Source organism: Babesia microti, chromosome III (genome assembly GCF_000691945.2).
Source record: "Babesia microti strain RI chromosome III, complete genome".
NCBI lineage: Eukaryota > Apicomplexa > Aconoidasida > Piroplasmida > Babesiidae > Babesia > Babesia microti.
The window spans coordinates 64,302-88,803 of NC_027207.2; the positions used below are offsets into that span (position 1 = coordinate 64,302).

A 24,502-nucleotide genomic window follows, 5' to 3' on the forward strand; every position below is an offset into this window, starting at 1 on the left:
TAGTTACACAACCTAACCACTATTTATATGCGTTTGTAAATGGCTAAAATTGAACCAAAAAATTGCTAAGGTGAAATGCATATCCTAAATATCAATTACATCGAATGGTCTATATTATAGCCGTTTTACTTGATCAATTCACATACTCTGCGGTCAACCTCTTCACTGTGTAAAAATTGGACAGATTCAATAATCTATTTAAATCTATCATTTACCTCAATTGCTCTCAAATCGTACAGTCTTCTTACAGATTCTTCTTTACTCAGACACCATTCCAAGTAATCCAAGCACAACCTATGTCAGTTAATTTAACATTAAAGTGTTCCTATCACTGAAATGATTCTAAACATATAATAAATATTTTCAGTACCAGGCAGTGGTATAATCTTGTTTGCAAGAATCCAATAGATCCAACATAGCAGCTGAAATTCTTGGCTCAATTTTTATGAAATTGTTTATGAATTCGCTGCCATGCCCAAACATCATGTGCATAACGTAAATTGCAGATTCCTGAATCATAAAATCGCATACTAGACGAATGTCATAAGATTCCTTTGACTCTAATATATCGATAATCGTGTTTGACAAAGGCAATACAAATTTAGCTGTATAATTATTCTTTCCGGCCATAGTGGTTGCTAGCACCAGGGAAGCAAGCTTTACTCGCCTGATTATACTAATTCAATACCTCTTCTGTGATTTAAGTGAAGTTTCTAACATTGTAAAAAGTTCTTCATTTAGTTGGTAATGCGAATCTTGGTGAATAGTCTGACAAATGATCAAATATGCAGGCAATAAAATATCCTGGTTTACACTAGCTAGATTTATAAATTTTAGTGCCATTCCAATCTTCCTTTCCAAATTGTCGCTTAATAATATTTCATCATACCAGCACAAGTGAATTGAATATAACATGTCAGTCACACAGTCCACATCACAAATTGTGTTAGTTTCACAATTATCGCCGCAAGGATGTATATTTTGGGGCAGTGATTCCAAAATGCGATAAATCTCAGCTTTAGATTTAACAATAAATTGCGTAAGAGATTCGGCATAGGGGTCTACTTGAACTTGTGTAATACCTGTCAGTGCTGATGATGTGAAATTTGCCAAGTTTTTGAAAAAATCCAAATCGTTGCCACCTAGGCATTCTGAAATTTTAATCAAGTTTTTGAGATTGCTCTCATTTAGGTGTTTTTTGGAAACATAAGTGTACAACTCCAGTAGTAATTTGAGTATCTCAATGCAATCGCTGCTGAACAATTGTATGTAATGCTTATCGTCAATCTAAATAATTGTATAATTACCAAATCTTGATTCACAGCAGCAATTTTGGCCAGGCACTTAAGCGTCAAGATCTTGATCTGGCTATTACCTAGGTCCAAACAAATGTTAAGTGTTTTTATAGTATCTATAGAAGTTATTTCCTGCGGTAAAATGTTATTGAAAAATCTTATCTTCTCCTCCAATCCTTCAAAGTTATTCGTGTCAATCAACACCATTAACTCCCTAGTAAACTGTGCAACATCCAAGGCATCGAAGCGCTTACGTTCGATTTTCTCTCTCCTTTCCCTGACCCGAAGTTTGGAGGAATAATTCCTATTTGATTGTAGATGATACTTATTGAAAAATAGATATGTGGATGTGGATGAAATTGGTTTGTGACGTCGTCGGGCTTCGGCATTATGGAACATAGTGTGGTTTCCCCCTTGTGCGATATAACCCCCGGTAAATATGACAAGTATAGAGAAGATACAATTACCACCGCTTGTTCCTTAGAACTAGATCTTAAGGAACTAGATAGTCATTTTGGGGAATTTTTGTGCGATAAAATTTCGGGTGTGTGCCAAACACACCTGCTCACAAATGAAACTCAGCAAGTAACCTTTATACTTGGTCTATCTACCGATTTAGACGCTAATGATGATGTGCCACAGTCTTTAAAGCACATAAATATGTTTGAAGAATGTTCCGTTGGTACTAGGAAATTCCATAGTACTTTGGATGTCCTTGCCCATGTCAGTCAACGCATTAGCGCTGAGGATGCAGTTGATTTGCCATTAAATAACTCGATATATGATCTAAGAAAGCGTGTTGATGTCAATTTTTTCGCCAATGGCCAGCTCATAACTAGATTTTTTGGTAAATATTGGATTATACTTGCAGCACTCGGTGTCTATATTGATAACTTCTTGATATTAATGCGCTCAATTGTTGATAGATTTAACTGGATGCCTGCCAAAAGTGGTAATAATGGTGTTAATGGAATAAAATACTGTTTTAAGTTGGCAGATGAGGGTAATTTGGCACAAGCACTTAAATATGCATATAAGCTATTACACAATAATGATTCATCACATTCTGACGAGGCAGTGAAAAAAAAAACGGATGAAAACAAAGAAAACATCACAGAATATAAGGTTGAAAATAATATCAAGCTCATAGAATTGCTACAAAATCACTGTACAGTAATTCCACCTAAACATACATTCGCAGCACTAAAAACAACGTTCGAATTTGTTGGCAATTTATCTAAACAGTGCAAGATCGTTGATCCTAAGAATATTGAGGTTGAAAATTTATTGGGCTGCTTAAATTGCCAAGCTGGAAACTTCTTCCGTTCAATATTCCACTTTATTCGGGCGCTTAGCCTTAACCCATACGATGTAAATACCCTAACAAATCTTGTCATGTTGTATAACAAATTTGGGCTTCAAACTGAAATGTGGTCTGCATTGTCACTCCTTAATACAATTGCACAAGGGGACGATATTGATCCACTTATTGTAATTAGGGTAGAAAGAGTAACGGCAGTGATTTTGTCCAAATCATTGGGCCGTAATGGGGCTAAATTTGCCAAGAAAATGACTAATGATTGCCTGAAGAAAGCTGAAAAACTGGACGATTACCCCAAGGAATTGTACACCAGGATGCTGTGCAATTTTATAGAGGTAGGACGATATTTAAGCAGATACATATACGTTTAGCCGAGTACAAAGAGGGCATAAAATTTGCGAATGAAATGACTGATAAATATCCCAATTGCGCGCCTCTTTGGTTCATTTGTGCCAAGATTAAGTTTTACAATCGTGATTTTGAAGGTGCACTGGGTGATATTTTGCAGTCTATTAAATTAGATCCCTACTCATCAGCAACGTATCTTTACGCATGCAAGATATTGACGAAATTGAACTATCTACCTGTAAGAAAATAACCAATGTTCATGCGTTATTCCAAAAACCGCACTCACGTAGGCCGCATGGTTTAGCTTCAAAAATTGTGTATATAGTGACCCTAATGCGCTAGAGTTTCACTCACAGTGTGGAGAAATCGTCACTTCATTTGGGCTAGAGAAATATCTGATCAAAATTTATAGTAATTTGGCTTGGATTTATCCCGATTCGAAGATAGCTCACATGTTTTTAACCACATTTCAGACACTGAATGTTACTACTGATAAACGCCACGTGGCGCTACTTAAACTTTATGCAAAGGTGACTAGTTGATTAATATAGAGGGCATTGTTAACCATTATAATTATGATGTTTGTCGAAAACATCTATCACATGTTTCAATGATCCAATTGTTTGCTTGGAGTTCTGAAACTTGTCATTTGGATGCCGTTATAACTTCATCTATTGTACAGTATCAGTATAGGTTCGATCATTGTGTTATAATACACGATTAGCTTGATCTTGACTAGAAGTCTGGATCGGCTGAATGAGCTTGTCTAATGAAACAATTAACTGATATCTAAAAAGTACTTACCTTCGACAGTGATAGTCGAGGGCCTTTTCGTTTGAATTATTTTTTCAGGTAGCGTCATTTCAACATTCCCAATACTAGTTTCTTCGGTTGATTCATGATAATCTTCCTCACCATCTGGAGATTGTTCATTGTGTTCCTCACGTATGTTATCTGTTAATAATCCTTTTTTCTTCATCTCCCGCCTTTTCCTCTTATAACGTTTCTTAGCCGTTTTTGCCAATAGTTTATTAATCCTTTCCTCTCTTTTGGCTTGGAAGATCTTGTTTTCCAGACTCTCCTGAAAATCTTTCTCCAGCTGTTCAACTCTGTCCATCTCCCTGGCCCTATGTTTGCGATAAATATCGAAGAAATCACTGCCTATATTAGTTTGTAAATACCGGCACCAGAGGCTGATCCCCAAATGTTAACGATTCTCTCTGCTCCAATATGTGCGAAAACGTCTCGAGGCCGCTTAGGCATGAACTTCTCCTTCACAGGCTCAACTTTAATTTCACTAGATACATTGACAACTCTGCCATCGGAAAGGATTAGGGAGTCGGCCATATTGTTGACTAAGATTTACCCTATACTACAGCTGAAGTAATATGCCCATAATATTATCAGGCATGATCATTAATTTGCTATATGACAACAAATAATTCATACATAAATGTTTATTGATGAAAACACCCATTAATGTTAGAAGTGTCCTGAACCTATCAGAAGTAAACAACTGTGACACCTAGGCATTGTATTTGGCCAAGGAAGCTGGTGTGACCACTACAAATGAGATGCAAAAAATCATTTTGAGTGCGCCCACCCTATCAACTGTAATTTACCTATTTATTTAGGACAAATCGCCTTTCCTAATTTCGAATTTTTACAGGAACCCTTTTCGCAGGATTCTGCAATCACAATCTGAACAGCATAATGAATGTTTGGTAGAAAAGGATAATGATAATAAAAACAAACTATTAAACGACACAAAAAACACTAAAATTAATCAGTATATATCGCATGCATTACAACCAAACTTGTTAAATGTAAGAAGTTTTTGAATAAGGTTTTTAGACACAACGATAGATTATGGTTACATCAAGCTGAAGGGAGGGGTACAAGCAAAAGAGCAGTAGCATCAGTATGTATTATTAGGGGAACTGGCAAAGTAAGTGATATGTCTATTAAACAGAAATTGTCCTTGGCATTTGTAGTAACGTAGGTATTGGTGAATGGGAAAGAGGAGATATACTACAGGTGGCCATTGTTTTACAACCGGATGGATATAGTTGAACCTTTTTACCTAGCTGGATGTGTGGGTGTATATGATTTGTATATAAGCGTTCGCGGTGGCGGCCCTTCGGGCCAATCCAAAGCTGTGAGATTGGCCATCGCTAGGGGGCTAGTAAATGCATGCCCCGAATGTTATAATGACTTGCAGACAGGTAATTGCGCATTTTTACTCAGTTGACATGTTAGTGGAAGATTTGAGGCAGAAAATGCCTAAGATGCCTGGTAGAATTGGGGCTAGAGCCCAAAGGAGATGGGTTAAGAGGTAAATTAAGACAAATTTGTGTACCTAATTCCAACTGTACAATATACCAATACTGCTCTTAAGTTAGAATAATAAACACATATCAATACATATATATTAGGATTTAGTGCGATCGAATTAGTTTTTTACAAAAAATGATGTTAAATAGTAGTACGGTGATTGGTCTATTGCATAAATTAGCTTAATACAATAAATGTTGGGTTCAAAAACACCATTTGAACTGCTGCGATATGAAATCAACTGGGTCATGCGCTCCATTTAAAAACTTGAAAAACTCGTCTTCACTCAAACCATTATCATCCTTGTGAGTATCTTTTACAGTACTCATCTGTTCAGAACTCGATTTTTGCTGTTGCAGTTTTTGAACGGCCTTCTTATGAGCACTCCTGAGTTTTTTAAATTCAGAAACTAGGAATTTTTTAGCCACCCTCAATGGTAATTTATCATTTTGGCCCAGTAGCTTCAATATACAAGGCAGTGACACCGACATGTGTTGATGGTCCAAGCACTGTTCAACCTCGTCAAATTTGCCCAATTTAACTAATTTAGATAAGACTTCAGACCAAAGTACGGGGTCTGTTCCAGTATATTCCTGTGTTAGCTTGTTAGAATTTATTGCAAAGAGCAATGAATGCAGCCGCATCTTCGTTGCGATGGACTCTATGCCATCAGCAAAATTGTAAAACACCACCAACACAAGAGCTATTTGCAAATGTGATTCACCGAATACACGTTGATTCAGTAATTTCCACACCCTATCAGCATCATTTGATTTATAGCGCAAAAATGCATCCATTATAGCACTAAAACTTGATGTGGACAAATGGTCACTGAATACGTCATCTGAATCTACTAGAGATCGCAGATGCGCGTCATTTGATAGAAATAAGGGAGTAAAAGCGTCTATATTTGCATTTGATTGCTCAAGAACATGCCGCACTAACGGAATCAATTCATCCGAGTGCCTAGTTAACACTTTACCGTGCTGTAAAAGGGCACTGCATGAGTCTGGGATAGATAGAAACTTGATATATTCAACAGCCCCTGAATAATCTTGTACGTCATTAATTAGTATATCCAGATACAATGAATGATTACTTTGCAATTTTGCAACCTGTTTTACAAAGTCAATAGAGACTGAGCGTCGGCAAGTTTCCAATGCCCCAGATATCGACTGGCTGTGAGATTCGCCAAACTTTGACAAAAAACTCTTCATTTCCGACCATAATTTGGCAGAATTTGGAGTACGAGTGTACAAGTGGGCAAATGTTTGAAATAGAATAAACGTGTGTCTAGGCTTTGATATGCCTTTTTCGTGAAGCGACACCAAATAGCGTGATAGGTAAGGCAAATTACTACAATTTGCAAATTTTAAAATGACCAAGCTGGGTTCCAAGCAGCTTACGTTATCACAATAAATTCTCGTAGCTTGGCCAATATGACCTGTTCTAAACAGCATTTCAGAATAACTCCTATATACATTATCAATTAGGTATTTAGGGGCATTTTCATGTTCGCAAATCTCTAGAGCAAGCTTAAATCTCCGCTTAACAATCAAATAGTCAATGCGATAAGTTAGACTCAACTCCTTTAGATGGATTGATGTAATAGCACTAATAACAAACAAGCCGTTGCTAGCAGAGATAACGAATAACGGCGATTCAACCTTATAGACATATGCAGTAAATTTTATTTGTCCACTTATGTAATATATTTCCACTGCACCAGTTGTGGTGATTATCAAGTAATTCTTATACTTGTAGGCGCCGGTGCAGTCACTAGAATGCAAAGGTGTTTTCCAATTTGAAACGAATGATAGTTTGTCGCCATAAGCGATAATTTTGTCATCGTCGAAATGTAAGCAATTGTGAATTTTACCCCAATATGGAGGTGGTATGAAATATCTGGTGAGTTCATAGCTGTCTTTGGCGAATTGCCAAACGCCACTTTCTGTGGCAACGTAAAGTGTTAAATCTGTTTGCACATACAACCACTTGATGGGATTGTTGATAAATTGTATATTATTTATTTGCAAAAATGTGGGATTTTTTGCGCTGATTATATAATCTTTATACAAGTAAACCCCCTGAGACTTAGTACCAATCTATGTAAATATTATGAGTCATACTGCTGCTACGGAACCGCAAGGGGAAATTGAAAAACGAGTGATCGTATCCTCGACAAACGTTGGTTGATTAGATATATTTTGAACGTTTCTTGATTGAAATAAGGCGCACTCCCTAACAATTTTAATGATAGCTCCGCTTTCATGCAATTTAGACCTCAAATAAGTGAGATCACATGTACGAAAGAGTGGCTGTGAGTCATGGTCAGAACTGGATTAGTTGTGGCCTACCCCCAAAAAATCAAATGATCCACTTCAGAGGCGTAATTTACACCCAATAATTGCGAGTTAAATGCCACAAATGAGAAGGTACTCCAGTCACCTAAATTGAACACGAGTCTAGCAATGCCATCTGCATAACAACAAGCCAGAATCCCATTGCAATCGCATGATGAAACGAGCTTTTCTGTTTTGATCAAATCACTAAATAGTGTTTCACTAGTGAACATATCGCCAATTATTCATACACACCATATTGGTTGGTGTATAGTGCCCATGTTATAAGGCATGACTATACACATATATGATTCAACGCTATATATTAAAAAAATCTACGAAAATACTTCCATTTGACATACACAGTTAAGTGTAACCCGCAAATATACTAACCAGTTACACAATTGAACATTAGGTGCTACAAATGCAAACATGTACTATTTCAGTAAGTATAACCGAACTCAGTTAATGCATAGACAAAAAGTCTACTAATCAACTTTCCCAGACCTAGTTTTATCTGTCTTGTAAATCCAGCGCTGGTACAGGTAGATTATAAATATAATATCATCCCTAAAGCACGAAAGGCGATGCATCCAAGGCATGTCAATTAAAAACGATGCAACGTCATCCACAAATGTGTTAAGCGATCTAAATAATTATAGTTTTACTTGTAAATTAGGGCCCTCCAAGGTAAATGATCCACTGATTTCAGCTTATAATTTATGTATAACTGGGGAGTTAGCATGATAAATCCTGCATAACAATAGGGTTACCAAATGTGTAAACTGACCCCGCAGCCACTTGAATGAAGTAAGAATACCATGATTTGTGTGTATTATAAAGTAGCGAATATATTGCATACCCCGCAACACAGGGTGCTAACGCCATTGACATGTACTTAATTGCAATACGATCATACTCCTCAGTCTTAGATTCCTTATAACTGAGGGCACTGGTGACTTTGATATAAGGGTATTGCTCCAGGTATGTAATTTTGAGAGATTTTGTCACTTTCCAAAAGCTGGCCGCTGAGTAACTATTTTTTCTTACCTATCCCCAAGAAGATTTCAAATAAAACCAGCCTAGATGTCTCCTCAGAGTCCAATACATACAGACCAATAATTATCTCACATGCAAAATTGAACCACAGAGACATAGCGGATAATCCCTCCATCGACTCGTTGTTGTACCAAAATTGCATATCTAAATCACTGTAATTGAGTTACCATTTTTGAGGGCAAAAAATGAGAATATAGTGTGGGTAAATATGAAAAGAATTGAAAACACCAACATGTAGAAATTTGTAGTGAGTAAAATTTTCTTTAGCATTTCAGTCTCCTTGACTCCAACTGTGCCATTTTGAGCGCTCATATGCTGAACAGCTCCGAATTGATCAATTGCAATTCCATAAAATGTGGTACAATGGGCAAAATTGATTGTCAACTGGAATCCCAAACCCATCTTTTCACCATCAACCGGAATATAATTGTCGGCAAGATTCCAAAATCGTGAAAGGGATAACCTTGGATCGTACACTCCCTGTTCCAAATCCACCGAATAGCCTAAATAAGCATGGACGATTACCCTGTAATGCGTAATTGAATGTGCTGGGTCTATATATATTTGTTTCATAAACCAAGTTTATATCGACACGGGGAACCCAGTATTTTATGGGCTCAGGCTTTAAACTATCTCCAACAGAATCATTTGCATCCAACAAGAGTTTTTTTTGTGGCTCTTCCACTTTCAGATGTTTGACAAAATCACCAGATACTGAATTATTGAATTACAACGGATAATAATTGTATTAAAGTTGTCTACCTGTCAAAGGAATGGACTTTGCAATATATCTCCCCTCTTTACCCTCAACAAATATGCTTTTTGCGGGGTTATTGTGTTTCTGCATATAAGAAAAATGAGGGATCATGACCACGACAAAGAAGGGGTTAAAATCAAGTTCTCTGGTGTATTCTGCCGGCACAAATAACGTTTCAATTTTCTCATATGACTGGCCGTACTTGTGCGAATATATTTGATTCTCCAACGAATACACTAGAGTGCCATGAGTATCTAGAATGTTAATATCCTTAGTATCAAAGGGAGAAATATATCCATACAGGTCCTGAATGAGTCATTAAACATACAAAAGCAGTTCTAGGTTTGAAAAAATTGGTTAAATTCGCTATTTTTGATTCCGACTGAGATTCCATGTATACAGTGCGATTCAAGATGAACTTCATAGTGAGTTGGAACATGACGATTTGCACAAACACATTCGACATCCATCCTACGTCACTCCATTGCTTACGTGAAGGATGCCAATATGGACGGGTGTCCTCGCTTGTCATATCAGTCATATTGTGTTGGGCTTAATCTGTGGGTATCCCTTGTATAAGGGGTCACAGATAAGTGGATAAGCAGTATAGTGGCTGCTATGGATAACAATAAAATTGAGGCAGAAAATTGTAGCAAGCTAGCGTATGATGCTCTTCGCAGCAAAAGTTTTAACAAGGCACTTAAATTGGCTCAACGGGCAGTCAGTTTGTGTCCCTGTGAGGAATACAGTAAGCTAGTCACTCAGATAAAGTGTAAACAAGTTGAAAGTAATTAATGATTTACACAGATGAGTCGCATAGTAAATTGATAAAGGACATTCTAAGTACAGAGGATTATTACGAGATTCTAAATGTAACAAAATCTTCCTCTGAAGAAGAGATTAAAAAGGCTTACAAAAAGGTAAAATACCCAATTTATGCAGCTTGCCCTAGTACTACACCCGGATAAGAATTCATTGCCAGGTGCAGAGGAAGCATTTAAGAAGATATCAATCGCTTGTCAGTGCTTAACTGATGCTGACAAGCGAAGGATATACGATCAGACAGGGAGTCGAAATCCGCGAGGGTTCGACCCAACGATTGTCACACCTGAACAATTATTTGAGGCCTTCTTTGGTATTGATATCAATCGGGCGCACGTCAGGACATCGCATATGCACTCAAATCGTCACACACCCAGCAACAATATATCACAAATTGCACCTATATTGTTAATCTCTTCAATTATTATCTTTTCCAACCTCCTCTCTCAGCCATCGGTAATTATAACGATCATGTAAGAAACCCTATAGCACCGAACCCACCAGCAAGTACTACAATGCAATCAAAACCCAAGTTAGTGGCGTATATTACTATGTCGATCCACACTCCTTTGATATGGATTATCCGCCTAATTCACCGCAACGTATCAAGGTAAGATAGCACCAATGTAGTTGGAATATGAGGTGGACTTTGGGTACCTGGAGAACAAGTGTTACGTGCAGAACCAACAGAGGCAAAGGGCACTGGCTAAATATGCATTCTCTAATCCTCCAAAACATTTATTAGAGTTGCCAGAAAGTTGCCAATCACTAAGGTCTCTTAAGGTAATTGTTGATTGATTTAGGATAAATACAAGAAGCTGCAAATGAAAAGTTTCCAACAAGTATAGCCTTTGCAAGACAATTAGTGGTTATATTTGTATCAATGAATTAAATTCATTAAAATAAATTAATTATCGTACAATTCACATGGCAAGAGTATACTAGTCAAATCCCAACTCCGCCTGTGCTAAGGTTACTACACCTTCAATGTTCAACTTCTTAAGCTTATCTTTGACTTTTGGATGCATAAGATTTGTGTCAGCAAAGACCCAATACTTGACTAGATCCTCTTTGCAGGGGTACTTTGATTCACACATGTAACATGCAGCCCTAGGTAATTATCATGCATACTTGTATTTGCGATTTGGCGGATTGTATTTGAATTTGGGGCCCAAATTGATAGTGACAGATGATCCCATGTATGTTGATACGGCAGGATGATACTCGGCGCAGTATATAGGCTTGATGGTGTTGTTGAGCCATTTGCCATTCACTGAAAAGGATGCAAATGAGTTTTTATTTATTATAAGAGGGGGGAGTGTACATTCCTTCGTTACATTACAAAGCAACCCTAAATCATGAGCGTTTTACCGCATTTAGTGAAGGGCCAAAGGTCAGGATTTCCTCGTGGATCTTCCAAATTGAATATTGGCTGACAAAGATTAATTGCACAACCAATAACATCGCCAACTTGTAGTGTATGTGCATTTTCCCCTCCCGGGTGTGTTTTTTTGGCATAAATCAAATCTCCATTGATCTATAAATATCAAAAGAATAGCTCACTTGTGATATGCAGTAACTAAACGGACTGTACCCTAAAGGACTATCCAATTTCATTAGACGCGTCCCCCAACCCACGCGTACTGATGGAAATATAGAATCTTTAAGCGATGGAAGTGCCTAATTCATTAAAACTATACTTTTAATAAGCTTGAAATAGTGCTACAAGTATCATCCCACCCATATAGAGAGAATTGCATCCAGTTTGGGCTTGGTTCTGCTATGGTACATTCATAGTACCATTGGCCGTGGTAAGCACAACCCCTGGCAAGTGCAGTGTTCCACTGTTTACTACCAATTATTCTTAGTCTGTCATCAGAAAATTTAACGCCTGGATCACTTGCGGCATATCTATGTTATGAACTGTAGGACCTGTAGTCGAAACAGTTATGTTCGGGTTCTTGCCTGAGAAAGATGCTCATTCTGCGAGCCTCCTTCAGTAAATCTATGGACACACCACCAGAAACCCATTGGTACCCTAGGTCACATAGTAATTACTTTTATTTTTTTTATCAGACATGTAATCTCTCTACCCCATATTCAACGTATCCAGTATCATTTTTGTGTATGCGAACAATATGATTTGTCTTTTGCATTAAAAAATTATTTGGGTTATTAGTTATGTTTGTGTATATCTGTTGTTTATTTGTATTTAAAATGCCAAGCTCTGCAAATCGGTTACAATTACGCGACTCAGCAACTATAGCTATAGACAAACACATGTAGTGTTATCATTACGCCTATATGTACTAAATTGCATGTGTTATCTTTTCGGAAATTAAGTCACCAAGGTTTAATTATTATCTAACATACATTTTGTTTGTTTTACAAAAATTACGGTGTGAGTCACTTGTTGTTGTAGTAGAATGATACCTGGATTACATTTGTATGGCATACTAAACTGACGATTGTGAGGCTTACTACCATCCCCGCTACTGAACACCTATATCAAAGTCGTGGTTACCAAAAAGTTGTGACGCTAACGAAAACGGTCCACCAAAGCAACGGGCTCTGGCTCTGACATGTCGCTGTTAAGTTCAGCTGCACCGAACCAAATACCATCCAAATAAATCCTAGCAAAGTGGCAATCAGCTCAAACAATATCTACATAACAATATTTCTACAGCGTATGTGGATCCAATAAAATTTTTGATCATATGAGATGCCACTAGGGTTGGGAAACTCTAAGTCACTAGTCCGTTACCAGGAACAAAGAGCCTAGCAGCCAGGCCTTCAGATTTACATCGCAGTTATTAGATACTAGATACACTCCAATTATATATAAATCAACAAAAAGAAATAGCACTAGACTAGGCACAACCTATAAATTAATCTAGACATACAACTTCTACATGAAAGAACGAGTACCTTTTAGTTTGAGCTGTTTATCCTTATTTTCATTCATGAACTACGATTTATGTACAACTAATTAAATGGTTACATGGTTAATAATAAAATAGGTAAAGGGATGGAATCTAATATATATACCCCCATAGCAACTGTTGTCCTTAGCCGTATTAATGTGCTAGCACCTAGTTTAATCGTGTGTGCACGATTATCGGTTACATATTTGCAAGGTTTTTTGAAAAATTTTAAACAATTAATCACATTCAAAATGAGCAATTGTGTTGTATGTAGTTTACAGATTTTGTTGACCCTTCGGTGGAAAATTGAATCATGCCACTTAACCACCTCGCTCAGCGAGAAATGCAATCACAGCCTACAAATCGCATTCATCCGCCTGAAATATCTAAATTGGTGGGTATGAATCAATAGTTTATATTGATTTACTTAATATATTTTGACAGTGTTGATGTAAGATGGCCCAAGGTTGCTATAACCTGTCCATACCGCACGACATGATGTCTGGTACTAACAACTGCATGGATAGCACTGCTGGATGCACTGATCGCTGTGCTGCAGGTTGTGCGAGTTCTGGAGGTTTTTTAAGGTCAATATTTCAGAAATTCCAAGCACGTTCGTGCTTGGCCATGTTCTCCCCCTTCACCACTTTCAAAACGCATGATGGGTCCAACATGCAATTTTTCGGCAGACTTAGCATCAACAACTTTGAGTTAGGTCCCACAATAGGTAAGGGATCATACGCCACCGTTTGTGTTGCAAGGCTTAGTAATGAGAAGAAAAAATCATCACCAATTGCACTAAAGATTTTGCATAAGTCTAAGATGATAAAGGAACACCAAATGGACCATGTGAAAAACGAACGCGATATACTCGCTTCAACGAGCCATCCATTTGTTGTCCAATACATTACATCATTCCAAGACAGTGTTAATTTGTATATCGTAATGGAGTATATTTCAGGGGGGGAGATGTTCAGTTACTTGCGTAAATTTGGAACATTAGGCGTTAGGACCACGAAGTTTTATATCGCAGAAGTCACACTTGCCATGGATTATTTGCATAACAAGTGCATTATCTATAGGGATTTGAAGCCCGAAAATATATTGGTTGATAAGTTTGGTCATGTCAAACTTGCGGATTTTGGGTTTGCAAAAAGAATCTACGGTCAGACATACACTCTTTGTGGCACAAGTGAATATCTAGCCCCTGAGGTATTTTTGCGCGCTGGACACAGTTTTGAGACTGATTGGTGGTCTATGGGCATTATGTTATATGAATTTTTGGTGGGTACGCCCCCTTTCACTTCCAAAAGTTCTCTAGATACATACAATTTGGCACTGGCTAACAATATAAAGTTCACACCGTCTGTTCCAATACAAGCCAAAAGTCTCATACGTGGGTTACTAAAGGTAGATCCTAGATATAGGTTTGGCGGAAAGAGGCTGACAAGTAAATACATTTACAACCATGCATTTTTCAGGGGTATAGACTGGGAAAGACTAGTTCAAAAGCGAATTAACCCTCCCATTGTACCAAAGATTAGGTCTGAGTTTGACACTGCGAATTTTGACAAATATCCAGAGACTTGGTTATCACACAAGGCAGCTATTTCTAGAAGGGAACAATCTCGTTATTTTAGGGATTTTTGAAACATCAGTAGATGCTAATTTTTACTAAAAATTTTAAAATTTCCACCTGATTGGTTATGTATAGCATCACTTTTTGCGATGCTTAAGTGGTGATTCCGCTGCGGTAGATTCGGCTTTCCTGCATAATTAGTGGTGGTACCTCTTGGCCTGAGAACACAATTCATGTTTTGACATAATTTGAGCCTCACTAAACTCATCAAATGGCTTTAATTTGATACCCAACGCAAATTCCACTCTTTGGAATGCTTCGACATCATATCTAAGTGACCAGTTGAGCATTACTGCGTAACTAGTGTAATTGCTTGACCACTACGTCCCGCCCTAGCGGTCCTTCCCACTCGATGAATGTAATCCTTTCCCGATTGTGGGACGTCAAAATTAACAACCAGATCTACAGATGGTATATCTAAGCCCCTACTCCCAACTTCGGTAGTCACCAGTATGTTTGACGAACCTAAGTCACACTGTAGACACCTGCTTTGAAGTTATTGAGTGCGGATAAACGGAGTGGTTGTGACATTTTCCCATGTAAGCACGTAGTTTTGTGGGTTAAATTGTCGAGGTAAAACGATAGTTTTCTAGCCGTAGAACATGTATTGCAAAAAACAATCGTGACACAACTGGTAAACTTTTCCACCAGTAAAGTGATGACAGTCCATTTATACTTAAAGGGGCACAGGTAAAAATTTTGTTCTAGACCAGATACTGTGTCGTATTTCCCACCTATTTCGTATCTAACGGGATTCTTCAGTGATGCCTTTTGTAACTTTGATACTTTGCTAGTCATGGTTGCAGAGAAGAGGAAGGTTTGCCGTTCTTCAGGCATGGCCTAAATAACAAGCTACTGACTTTTATTATGTTATTAAGAGCATCATCAAAATCCATTGACAGTATACGATCTGCCTCATCTAGTATTAGAAACTTGGAAGACTTGAGGAAGAAGCCCTTGGTATTCTCGATGTGATCAGACAATCGGCCAGGCGATGCTACAATCACATGCGGACGTTTAGATAGAGCCATTGCCTGTGAATTCATATCCAATCCTCCCAAAATTGTAGCCACTTCTAATGCGATATTTGCGCCCAAAGCTTTAAATTGTTCCGAAATTTGAGCACATAACTCCCTAGTGGGTGCAAGTGCGACACAAAATAATCTACTCGGTGTTTCTAGCAATGACTGCAATACTGGCAATACGAAAGCTGCGGTTTTACCAGATCCTGTTTCTGCCAATCCGATAATGTCACGACCCTCCAGCGCAGGGGGTATAGTTGCAATTTGTATTGCAGTTGGAGTTTTCCAACCGAGTGATTCGCATGCCTCGCAAAGCTCGGGACAAATTCCCAATTCGGCAAAAGTCTTATTCATGTTAGTCAACTACATTAGAAATCCACTCTCATCTGGGGTATCTTTATATATACACCAGATCGACATTAATGCAATGGCTGACACAGACCTTGATCCTACGACGATCAACAAGGACAATCCCACAGAAGGGCCCCTGTCTCTCATTGCAGAATGCGTTATGGACAATTCCCAAGTGCTAATCAACTGCAGGAACAACAGGAAGATTCTAGCAAGGGTAACTGATGACTTATGTAGGTAAAAGCTTTCGATCGCCATTGTAACATGATTCTAGTTGATGCCAGAGAAATGTGGACTGTAAAAAGTTCGGGGGGCGGGAAACAAAAGTTTGTCAACAAGGATAGGTTCATTTCCAAAATGTTTTTGCGTGGAGATTCTGTAATCGTGGTACTTCGAAATCCTAAGTGACACTATACACTATAGATTTGTCCGTAATGGATAATAAACTCTCCATTTTAATTTGAGATTATATCACATTTGTTGATAATTATATAAAATTCCTAATTAGATGGTTAATAAAACTATTTGATTTAGTGTTTAGTAAAATTGCTCGATATTTAATATCTACTAGAGTATTTGGTGGGAATTTATTGGATGCTGTATCATTTAATTCGAAAAATTTGATATATTTGATGCACATGTTGCTAGGGTATAGCGAAGCAATGATTCGGGGGCCTAGTTGATGGACACTATAATTAATTATTGTATAAGTTTTGATTATTTCAAAATTAAAAACACAAATACAAATAATTAATAAGTGAATGCGTGCGAATGATTAGCTTTTAGATGTGATACTACCTATGTTATGCTATCATTGATCGTTTCACAAATCTTCTACTTGCATCATTCCCACTTGAACATTTGTATAGCTCTTAAGTGCACTTTTACAAACAATTCTCTGCAGAATCTATTTTATTTGTCTCAATATCACTCAAAATTTCCAATAATTAAACGCAAAATAACCTCCGATTCCGTGTAAGTATCAATATCATCCAGAGATAACCGTCAAAATATGCTAAATAATAGTGCTATTGATCAGGAAGCTCTTAAAAAACGTATTTTAGGGAATAAGGAGCGATTATGTCAGTTATTAAAAAAAAGGTTTTTTTACATCAGTTCGTTTGAAATATATGGAGGTACATCTGGATTATACGATTACGGACCACCTGGATGTGCTTTAAAAAATGAAATCGAGAAGTTTTGGCGGGAGTTTTTCATAATACATGACGAAATGTTTGAGATATCAACTGCTTGTTTGACTCCATATAATGTATTAAAGGCCTCAGGTCACGTTGGAAAATTCACCGATCTAATGGTAAAAGATGAGGTTACTATGGAATGTTTTCGGGCAGATTCATATATTTCTGATATAATTTCAAAATTTCTTGGGTCAAAAACTAAAGAAATTGTAAATTTCCCAGCTAATATTAAGAAATTTGAACAGGCAACATATGAAGAATTGGAGCAATTGCTGGTCACAGTGGGTAATTTATCTGCTGAAGAGCTGGCTGAAATTATGAATAAATATGAAATAATTTCACCTTCCGCAAACAAGCTATCACATCCTTTCCCATTTAATTTGATGTTTGAAGTGCAAATAGGGCCAAGTGGTTTGTTTAATAAATCCAAGGATTTATGCACTGGTTTTTTGAGACCAGAAACTGCTCAGGGAATATTTACTAATTTCAATAGACTTATCGAATATAATGGAGGTAAATTACCCTTTGCTGCTGCCCAAATTGGATTAGGCTTTAGAAATGAAATATCTCCAAGAAATGGATTGTTAAGGGTACGTGAATTCACGATGGCTGAAATTGAATATTTTGTCAATCCGAAGGAAAAATCTCACAGAAATTATGATAAATTCAAGGATACAGTCCTACCATTATTATCCAAATTCAATCAGACACAAGGTATTGTTGAGCAAATGCCAGTTGCTAGAGCTATAGAATGTGGTATAATTGATAATAAGGCACTGGGTTATTTCATGGCTAAAACATACAAATTCTTAACTTCGTGTGGTATAAACCCCAGTGGCATCAGATTTAGACAGCATATGGATAATGAAATGGCACATTATGCGTGTGATTGTTGGGATTGTGAAATTTTAACATCATATGGATGGATTGAGGTAGTTGGTCATGCTGATAGAATGGCCTACGATTTGACATCCCATGAAAAACACTCAAAAGTACCTTTGAAAGCTCACATTAAATTGGATGATCCTATAATTGTAGATGTCATTAAACCCACAATTAATAAGGCTATAGTAGGAAAAATTTTCAAGGAAAAGGGACAGGAAATTTGTGAAAAATTAAACCAACTAACGGAGCAAAAATATAAAGAAATTGATGATAAGCTTAACGAATGCGGGAAATATGAATTAAGTATAGGCGAAAACGTATATCATATTACTAGAGATATGGTACAATTTCATAAAGTATTAGTTAAAGAATATGAGGAATTGATCACGCCTTCTGTTATTGAACCTTCTTATGGTATTGGAAGACTTATTTATTGCGTACTAGAACATGTATTAACCCATAGACAAGGAGATGCTGACAATGATGAAAGAATATATTTGGCAATACCGGCGAAAATCGCACCAATTAAATGTTCAATACTTCCTATATTCAACGATCCAAGATTTGATCAACTTATAGAAAAGTTAGCTACTATATTATCCAAAAGTGGTGTATCATATAAGATTGATACTACCGGTGCATCAATTGGACGCAGATATGCTAGGACTGATGAAATTGGAATTCCTTATGCAATAACAATTGATTTTAAGACTTTGGAAGATGGCACCGTTACAATTAGGGAGAGAGAATCAATGTCGCAAGTCAGAGTAGACATCGCTTCTACTGGAGGGATAGTGCATGATTGTGTTAGTGGGTCGATCAGCTGGGAGGACGTTACACGCACACACCCACTTGTTACCGTTTGATAATCATGATTACTTTTGCATCTTATTAACCTTTAATTTTAGTTTTATATTAAAATGTTTAGCGAAGGTGATGTTTTGTTCGAAAAGGAAGAATCCGTTATTAATGTAGTGGATAGTGATGACAACGTTAATGTTCTCGATAACAATTATACACATGAGTATCAAGGATGGGATGCTATTGAACAATTTAGCCATTTGAGAATTAACAAAAAAATTAGTAACGTTCCTGGATCTGAAAAGGTTAAAACGGCACTGGATGAACTAACACACCAAAGACTTATAAAGAAAAAATCGCAATCACTAAGATTATATGAACTACTTGAATCTGCAGGAAAGCTTTTTGGCAATGGGCCAAAATGGAGTAACCCAGACCATTCACAATTTAATCGCATGAATGAGGAGAGGATAGAAGTTGGAGATTTGCCTTTGGTTTACATAAAGAAACCTAAATATGCAAGTCAAGAGAATGAAATGTATTATTATAAACTGCAATTTCCGAGTGAACAGCAGAAGTTGCAGGCAAAGAATCGGTATCAGGAGGCTGTGAAGTTTGGATTGATTTTACCAGATAATTCAGAAACAATTAACTACACTGTAAACCAATCTCCTTGGGAAATGGATAAGTATAAAAGCTCATGGGATGAATTATCTAAGGAACTCAAATCTGAGCCATGGAAATCTCAACCTTCCATACTTAAATCGTACATCAAGCTTAAACATAAGGAAATATCAATAAATATTGCAACAAGTAAAAGCAATGTTGTAAAGGATCAAGTAATTATTACAAGTCAATCAACACAATCTAACGGCAGGAATTTGGGAAAGAAGGTACAAAATCACATCCAATGCACGTTCAATTTACAACCCAAAGTCCCAGTAAATGCAGTTAACGGAGAGATGAGACTTATTGAGTTATTTAACAACTCACAAAGTCGGAATGATACTGCATTAAAAGGTAATATGGGTATTGAAGGCGATTCCTTTAATTTTAAATCGAAAAAAAAAGTTCTAGAAGAATTAGACTATTTGAACTCAAATGATTCAGGAGAAATACATAATGATGATGTGAAGTATAGTAAAGATTATGTTCCAGACGAAGATGAGCATTTATCTGACGATAGAGTTCAAGTTGTTAATCATTTGACATATAATAATGGAAGTAGCTGTAGAAATGAGATAGATAGTGACGATCATGATGATATATTTAGGAGACCTTCCAAAATGTCTCTCAACTTCTCAAACAACAGCAATGAATCAAATAATGACAGAGAAAATAATAATGATACGGTTGAAGATGATGGATATGGTGGGTATAGCAATGATGATGTAAATAACGATAGTGATTATGAAAAAGAGGTTGATCACAAAGAAGAAGATGGATATGAGATTGTAAAAATAGATCTATATGAGCCACTTAGCAACAACTCTATTAGAGATGACAGGAAACTCATTAATAGAATCGAAAGGAATGAAGAAAACAATATTATCGATGTTAAAAATCAGAAGCATTCACAAAAACTAATGACCAAAACTGAGAAGAGAAAGAGGTTGGAGTTCTTGAACAAAATGTTCGATTATGAAGCAGAAGAAAGTGAAGATGAAAATCTTTCAGACCCTGAAGATAGAAAAAAAATTAAGTTATTGCGTAAGAATAGATTAGAAGCCTCATCAGATTCTGAGGGATTTTCATCAGATGATAATTTTGAGGAGTTGGCCGACTTCTTAACAACCGCCGATAATCTAAATCCCGATGATGAAGACCTAGCCAGGCAGCGTTTTTATGCGGATATGAATGAGGAAGATGAAGAGAGGCTGAAAAGGTTAATGATTATAAGGGAGAAAATTAATAAGGGATTGATTAAGAGGAAATATGCCATTAAGAAAGTTAGAAATGGCCTGGAAAATGATTACCATTTGAGTGATTTTGAATCCAGTGAGGAAGATTCTGGGTATGAATATGAATCTGATGAATTGATTGATGACGATGGTGAAGTTTATGGTGGTAATGCAGATGCTGCCAACAAATGCATGGGTAGAAGGGATAGTAAGAGGGAAAATACGATTTTATTTGCCAATGATTTATCTGAGGAACGGTTGGAATTGATGGATTTCCTGGAATTCAAGTTAAATACTCGACAAGAATCAGTCGATACCACGAATAAAGATATTGATGAAGCCATTGATTGCATTGTTTCAAGAGGAAATGCTGATAATAAGTCTGTCAGAAAGCTGAAATTAGATAAAATACTATTAAAGCCGTCGAATCTTTTGTGCGAAACTGATAGAGGAGATTTGAGAAATGTATTAAAGCAGAAAGCAATTGACAATTTCCAAAAAATGCTTAAAAAAAACATCAACAACTTGAATAAATTCAAGTGTAAAGCTGCGAAATCTACACATTAATTGTGCATTAATTTACTAGTTTTGCTCCGTTTAATTCTAAAAACGACTATTGTTGTTGTTCATGGGTCGGTAGTCCAATTACGCGGACTATAATTTATGTATTAATTCCAGCCTATATGTGATTCTCAGGTTAATTGAATAATAATATCCGTAGAATTGTAAATATTCCAAACATTTTACATTGGAAGTATAATGTACTTAAAGTCAAGTTTATACATTATTATAGCCCTATACCATAAAATAGTTTAGTTGGTGAGTATGTGTGGAGTTGATACCAAACATTTTGACCATACAGATTCTTCCTTTTTTGATATACATGCAGTAATTACTGAAAGTGACTATTCTAATGAAAATATAAATTTACACACATCTGAAAAACAAAATGTAAATTATAAACATGTGCAACAAGATTACAACAGATCATGTATAATATCAGTGGCCATCCAATTCAAGTCAAAATGTCACTATTCTATGGGATTATGCATTTGTGACACCCTAAATTTCAGGTTTCAAATTGCAGAAGCATTAGATAATGAGCATTTCACAGTTCTAGAATCTGTAATACTGCAGGTCAATCCTGAATCATGTTTAATATCTGTTTCAAGTGACATAATAACATTTAAACGCATAGATCAAATACTCACAACTTGTAACGTAAAGAAGGTGTATCAAGATAATTTGATGGGACAATGGAATATTTTTGGCAAGTTTGCATTGATTTAGAAAGAAGTTTCAGTCGTTTATTAGTTTCACAAGGAATGCTGGCGAGCTTATGTAAGGAATTTGATAGTTATTTAATTCAAATGAGTGTATACAAGCTGGTTACCCATCTAAACCTAACAATGTCACCGTTTTACAACAACAAATTCAGTCTTTCAGCATACTACATAGAAGATTATATGTGTTTAGATAAAGCTTCATTTTCTGCTCTTAATATTTTTAATAAAAGTAAGTAAATTTTAAATAGACGGTCCGAGCCTATACAACTTGTTAAATAATTGTAGAACACTAATTGGTTCAAGACGCTTATATCGGTGGATTTCGCAACCTCTAACATCTATAAAGGAAATTTCGCAGCGACATGATGTCGTGGAATCATTTGCTAATGATCCGTGTTGTTGCCGTCTAATTCAAGCACAGTTCCTAAGAAAAGTGCCAGACCTTGACTCTATAATTGTTAAGATGAAATTGATGGATTCTGATGAGATCATTGTTAGGAAAAATTCTAGCCAATTGCTATCATTTGAAGATGTGTATAGATTGTATGAGTGTATTGGAGCAACAGAACATTTATTAAATTGCATACTTGTAAACTATATTGGTGATCATAAAGAGGTCATTGAAAGTTATTTTACAAACCCCTTAATTGAAATCGTTGGTAGATTTAAGCAATATCAATTGTTAGTTGAACAAACTGTGGATTTCACCCAAGCTGCAATGGGGAATTATGTATTAAATCCAATGCTCCACCCTGATTTACATGACATTGAAGTTAAAAGGAAATGCGCGTATGATCATATAGTTTATTTAAAAAATAAAATGATCAAAGAGTTATTCCCGGAACAAATAAAGGCTAATATTTGTAATGATAAACATACAGATGATATTATTAAATTGATAAATTGCAATGATTATATATATCTATTTAGGGTGAAGAAAAAGGATTATCCGATAATTCAAAGTAAAATGGAGAAGAGTGGTATTGAACAAGTTAAGCATAATAAAACAGAATTTCTATTTACAACAGAAGCCCTACGGAATTTGTGCAAAGATGTTTCAAAACTAACCAACCAACATGATATGATACAGAAGGAAATTTCTATTAAAGCACTAAAAGTGGCATCGTCTTACTGGATATTAGTAGAGAGATTTAGTGGCATAATTTCCAAGCTAGATATATTATTGGGGTTTGCAACATTAGTAACAACCTCAGTTGGCAGATATGTTCGTCCTAATATGGTTTCCGGTGGAATCATAGATCTGGTGCAATCAAGGCATCCATTAGTAGAAATTAATATAGATCATGGATCATTTGTTTCAAACGACATTAGGATTGACAGGGATAGAAGAGTTCATATTATTACTGGGCCCAACATGGGAGGGAAATCCACTCTGATTAGACAAGTTAATTGGAATTGATTTAGATTGGATTAATTTGTTGTATGGCTCAGATAGGATCATTCGTACCCTGCAATAGAGCCACCTTATCTGTGTTCAAAAAGGTACTATGTCGAGTAGGGGCATCTGATATTCAACAGAGGCAAGAATGATGTTTATTAAGGGGATTGTCAACATTCATGGCAGAAATGGTGGAAGCATCTGCGATCCTAAAGGTGGCAGATAGAGATTCTTTGGTTATTATTGATGAATTGGGTAGAGGTACTTCTACCTTTGAGGTACAATCTATATAATATAGGGGTTCGGCATTGCATGGGGGATTCTAGATCATTTGATCAAAAATGAAGCATTTGTTCTATGTGCAACTCATTTCCATGAATTAAGTAATCTTTCTAACAGTAATTTTGTAGTAATTCAGAAAAGAAATGTGTAATAAACAAAAATATGGGCGTTACCAATATGTCAAACACAACCACAATCATCACCTTCACATACAATGTTTGTGAGGGTTCATCAAATTTATCATATGGGATTAATATCGCAGAGATGGTTAAAATGCCACAGGAGGTAAATTTAGTTTCAAAATTAGGTTGTTGACAACGCAAGAATTAAATTGGCAATGCTGGAAGGCGGCACTAATATCTTAAATGAAGGCTTTAAAACTCAAGATTTTTCCGCTTTCTGTGGGTTTATATCACATGTTTCAATTTTTAATACTTTAAAATGATGACTGGTGGTTGTATGGCATCTCAAAGTCAAAAAAATTGATGGTGTAATTTATGGCCATATCTTAATTTGTATCATTACATACCATATA

The 24,502-nt window shown here is 36.4% G+C and overlaps 15 protein-coding genes across 15 annotated transcripts; 8 read left to right on the top strand and 7 right to left on the bottom strand.

Moving 5' to 3' along the window:
• Window positions 1–84: 84 nt before the first annotated feature.
• Window positions 85–1,694, bottom strand: BMR1_03g00180 (hypothetical protein; the record flags this gene model as incomplete). The annotated part of the gene is made up of 10 exons (XM_021481797.1): window positions 85–109; window positions 130–194; window positions 216–294; window positions 371–510; window positions 532–667; window positions 689–868; window positions 890–1,061; window positions 1,083–1,287; window positions 1,308–1,599; window positions 1,621–1,694. The coding sequence occupies 10 exons, from the start codon at window positions 1,692–1,694 to the stop codon at window positions 85–87; spliced, it is 1,368 nt and encodes a 455-aa protein (XP_021338395.1).
• BMR1_03g00185 (hypothetical protein) lies at window positions 1,686–3,578 on the top strand (the record flags this gene model as incomplete). The annotated part of the gene is made up of 4 exons (XM_021481798.1): window positions 1,686–2,951; window positions 2,972–3,202; window positions 3,255–3,494; window positions 3,516–3,578. The coding sequence occupies 4 exons, from the start codon at window positions 1,686–1,688 to the stop codon at window positions 3,576–3,578; spliced, it is 1,800 nt and encodes a 599-aa protein (XP_021338396.1).
• Window positions 3,579–3,699: 121 nt separating this feature from the next.
• BMR1_03g00190 (conserved protein, unknown function) lies at window positions 3,700–4,311 on the bottom strand (the record flags this gene model as incomplete). Its single annotated transcript, XM_021481800.1, has 3 exons — window positions 3,700–3,716; window positions 3,769–4,125; window positions 4,146–4,311. 3 exons carry the CDS (start codon window positions 4,309–4,311, stop codon window positions 3,700–3,702), a joined length of 540 nt encoding a protein of 179 aa, XP_021338397.1.
• BMR1_03g00195 (30S ribosomal protein S9) lies at window positions 4,428–5,303 on the top strand (the record flags this gene model as incomplete). The annotated part of the gene is made up of 6 exons (XM_012793196.1): window positions 4,428–4,472; window positions 4,494–4,577; window positions 4,599–4,790; window positions 4,811–4,912; window positions 4,967–5,189; window positions 5,212–5,303. The coding sequence occupies 6 exons, from the start codon at window positions 4,428–4,430 to the stop codon at window positions 5,301–5,303; spliced, it is 738 nt and encodes a 245-aa protein (XP_012648650.1).
• On the bottom strand, window positions 5,502–7,873 carry BMR1_03g00200 (Vacuolar protein sorting-associated protein 11 homolog; the record flags this gene model as incomplete). The annotated part of the gene is made up of 3 exons (XM_012793197.1): window positions 5,502–7,403; window positions 7,428–7,635; window positions 7,656–7,873. 3 exons carry the CDS (start codon window positions 7,871–7,873, stop codon window positions 5,502–5,504), a joined length of 2,328 nt encoding a protein of 775 aa, XP_012648651.1.
• A 255-nt stretch (window positions 7,874–8,128) lies between these two features.
• On the bottom strand, window positions 8,129–9,997 carry BMR1_03g00205 (CLPTM1-like membrane protein cnrB; the record flags this gene model as incomplete). Its single annotated transcript, XM_021481801.1, has 9 exons — window positions 8,129–8,288; window positions 8,309–8,393; window positions 8,414–8,668; window positions 8,691–8,843; window positions 8,867–9,202; window positions 9,225–9,413; window positions 9,462–9,762; window positions 9,785–9,927; window positions 9,949–9,997. The coding sequence occupies 9 exons, from the start codon at window positions 9,995–9,997 to the stop codon at window positions 8,129–8,131; spliced, it is 1,671 nt and encodes a 556-aa protein (XP_021338398.1).
• Window positions 10,075–11,126, top strand: BMR1_03g00210 (DnaJ homolog subfamily B member 12; the record flags this gene model as incomplete). Its single annotated transcript, XM_021481802.1, has 6 exons — window positions 10,075–10,243; window positions 10,264–10,376; window positions 10,399–10,734; window positions 10,757–10,888; window positions 10,909–11,061; window positions 11,082–11,126. The coding sequence occupies 6 exons, from the start codon at window positions 10,075–10,077 to the stop codon at window positions 11,124–11,126; spliced, it is 948 nt and encodes a 315-aa protein (XP_021338399.1).
• A 93-nt stretch (window positions 11,127–11,219) lies between these two features.
• Window positions 11,220–12,260, bottom strand: BMR1_03g00215 (Set1/Ash2 histone methyltransferase complex subunit ASH2; the record flags this gene model as incomplete). The annotated part of the gene is made up of 6 exons (XM_012793200.2): window positions 11,220–11,388; window positions 11,410–11,629; window positions 11,650–11,815; window positions 11,842–11,958; window positions 11,979–12,189; window positions 12,211–12,260. 6 exons carry the CDS (start codon window positions 12,258–12,260, stop codon window positions 11,220–11,222), a joined length of 933 nt encoding a protein of 310 aa, XP_012648654.2.
• BMR1_03g00220 (conserved Plasmodium membrane protein, unknown function) lies at window positions 12,685–13,243 on the bottom strand (the record flags this gene model as incomplete). The annotated part of the gene is made up of 7 exons (XM_021481803.1): window positions 12,685–12,711; window positions 12,736–12,781; window positions 12,803–12,942; window positions 12,963–13,022; window positions 13,043–13,159; window positions 13,182–13,186; window positions 13,207–13,243. 7 exons carry the CDS (start codon window positions 13,241–13,243, stop codon window positions 12,685–12,687), a joined length of 432 nt encoding a protein of 143 aa, XP_021338400.1.
• Window positions 13,659–14,852, top strand: BMR1_03g00225 (protein kinase A; the record flags this gene model as incomplete). Its single annotated transcript, XM_012793202.1, has 1 exon — window positions 13,659–14,852. The coding sequence occupies one exon, from the start codon at window positions 13,659–13,661 to the stop codon at window positions 14,850–14,852; it is 1,194 nt and encodes a 397-aa protein (XP_012648656.1).
• On the bottom strand, window positions 14,919–16,217 carry BMR1_03g00230 (DDX47, RRP3, ATP-dependent RNA helicase DDX47/RRP3; the record flags this gene model as incomplete). Its single annotated transcript, XM_021481804.1, has 5 exons — window positions 14,919–14,970; window positions 14,992–15,111; window positions 15,135–15,306; window positions 15,327–15,681; window positions 15,702–16,217. The coding sequence occupies 5 exons, from the start codon at window positions 16,215–16,217 to the stop codon at window positions 14,919–14,921; spliced, it is 1,215 nt and encodes a 404-aa protein (XP_021338401.1).
• Window positions 16,291–16,622, top strand: BMR1_03g00235 (small nuclear ribonucleoprotein D2; the record flags this gene model as incomplete). Its single annotated transcript, XM_012793204.1, has 2 exons — window positions 16,291–16,431; window positions 16,452–16,622. The coding sequence occupies 2 exons, from the start codon at window positions 16,291–16,293 to the stop codon at window positions 16,620–16,622; spliced, it is 312 nt and encodes a 103-aa protein (XP_012648658.1).
• Window positions 17,020–19,164, top strand: BMR1_03g00240 (glycyl-tRNA synthetase; the record flags this gene model as incomplete). Its single annotated transcript, XM_021481806.1, has 2 exons — window positions 17,020–17,189; window positions 17,211–19,164. 2 exons carry the CDS (start codon window positions 17,020–17,022, stop codon window positions 19,162–19,164), a joined length of 2,124 nt encoding a protein of 707 aa, XP_021338402.1.
• Window positions 19,165–19,218: 54 nt separating this feature from the next.
• BMR1_03g00245 (hypothetical protein) lies at window positions 19,219–21,567 on the top strand (the record flags this gene model as incomplete). The annotated part of the gene is made up of 1 exon (XM_012793206.1): window positions 19,219–21,567. The coding sequence occupies one exon, from the start codon at window positions 19,219–19,221 to the stop codon at window positions 21,565–21,567; it is 2,349 nt and encodes a 782-aa protein (XP_012648660.1).
• A 258-nt stretch (window positions 21,568–21,825) lies between these two features.
• Window positions 21,826–24,412, top strand: BMR1_03g00250 (DNA mismatch repair protein MSH2; the record flags this gene model as incomplete). Its single annotated transcript, XM_021481807.1, is given in 8 exon segments — window positions 21,826–22,270; window positions 22,291–22,515; window positions 22,535–23,691; window positions 23,712–23,827; window positions 23,849–23,963; window positions 23,984–24,083; window positions 24,104–24,252; window positions 24,275–24,412. The coding sequence occupies 8 exon segments, from the start codon at window positions 21,826–21,828 to the stop codon at window positions 24,410–24,412; spliced, it is 2,445 nt and encodes an 814-aa protein (XP_021338403.1).
• Between the last annotated feature and the right edge of the window lie 90 nt (window positions 24,413–24,502).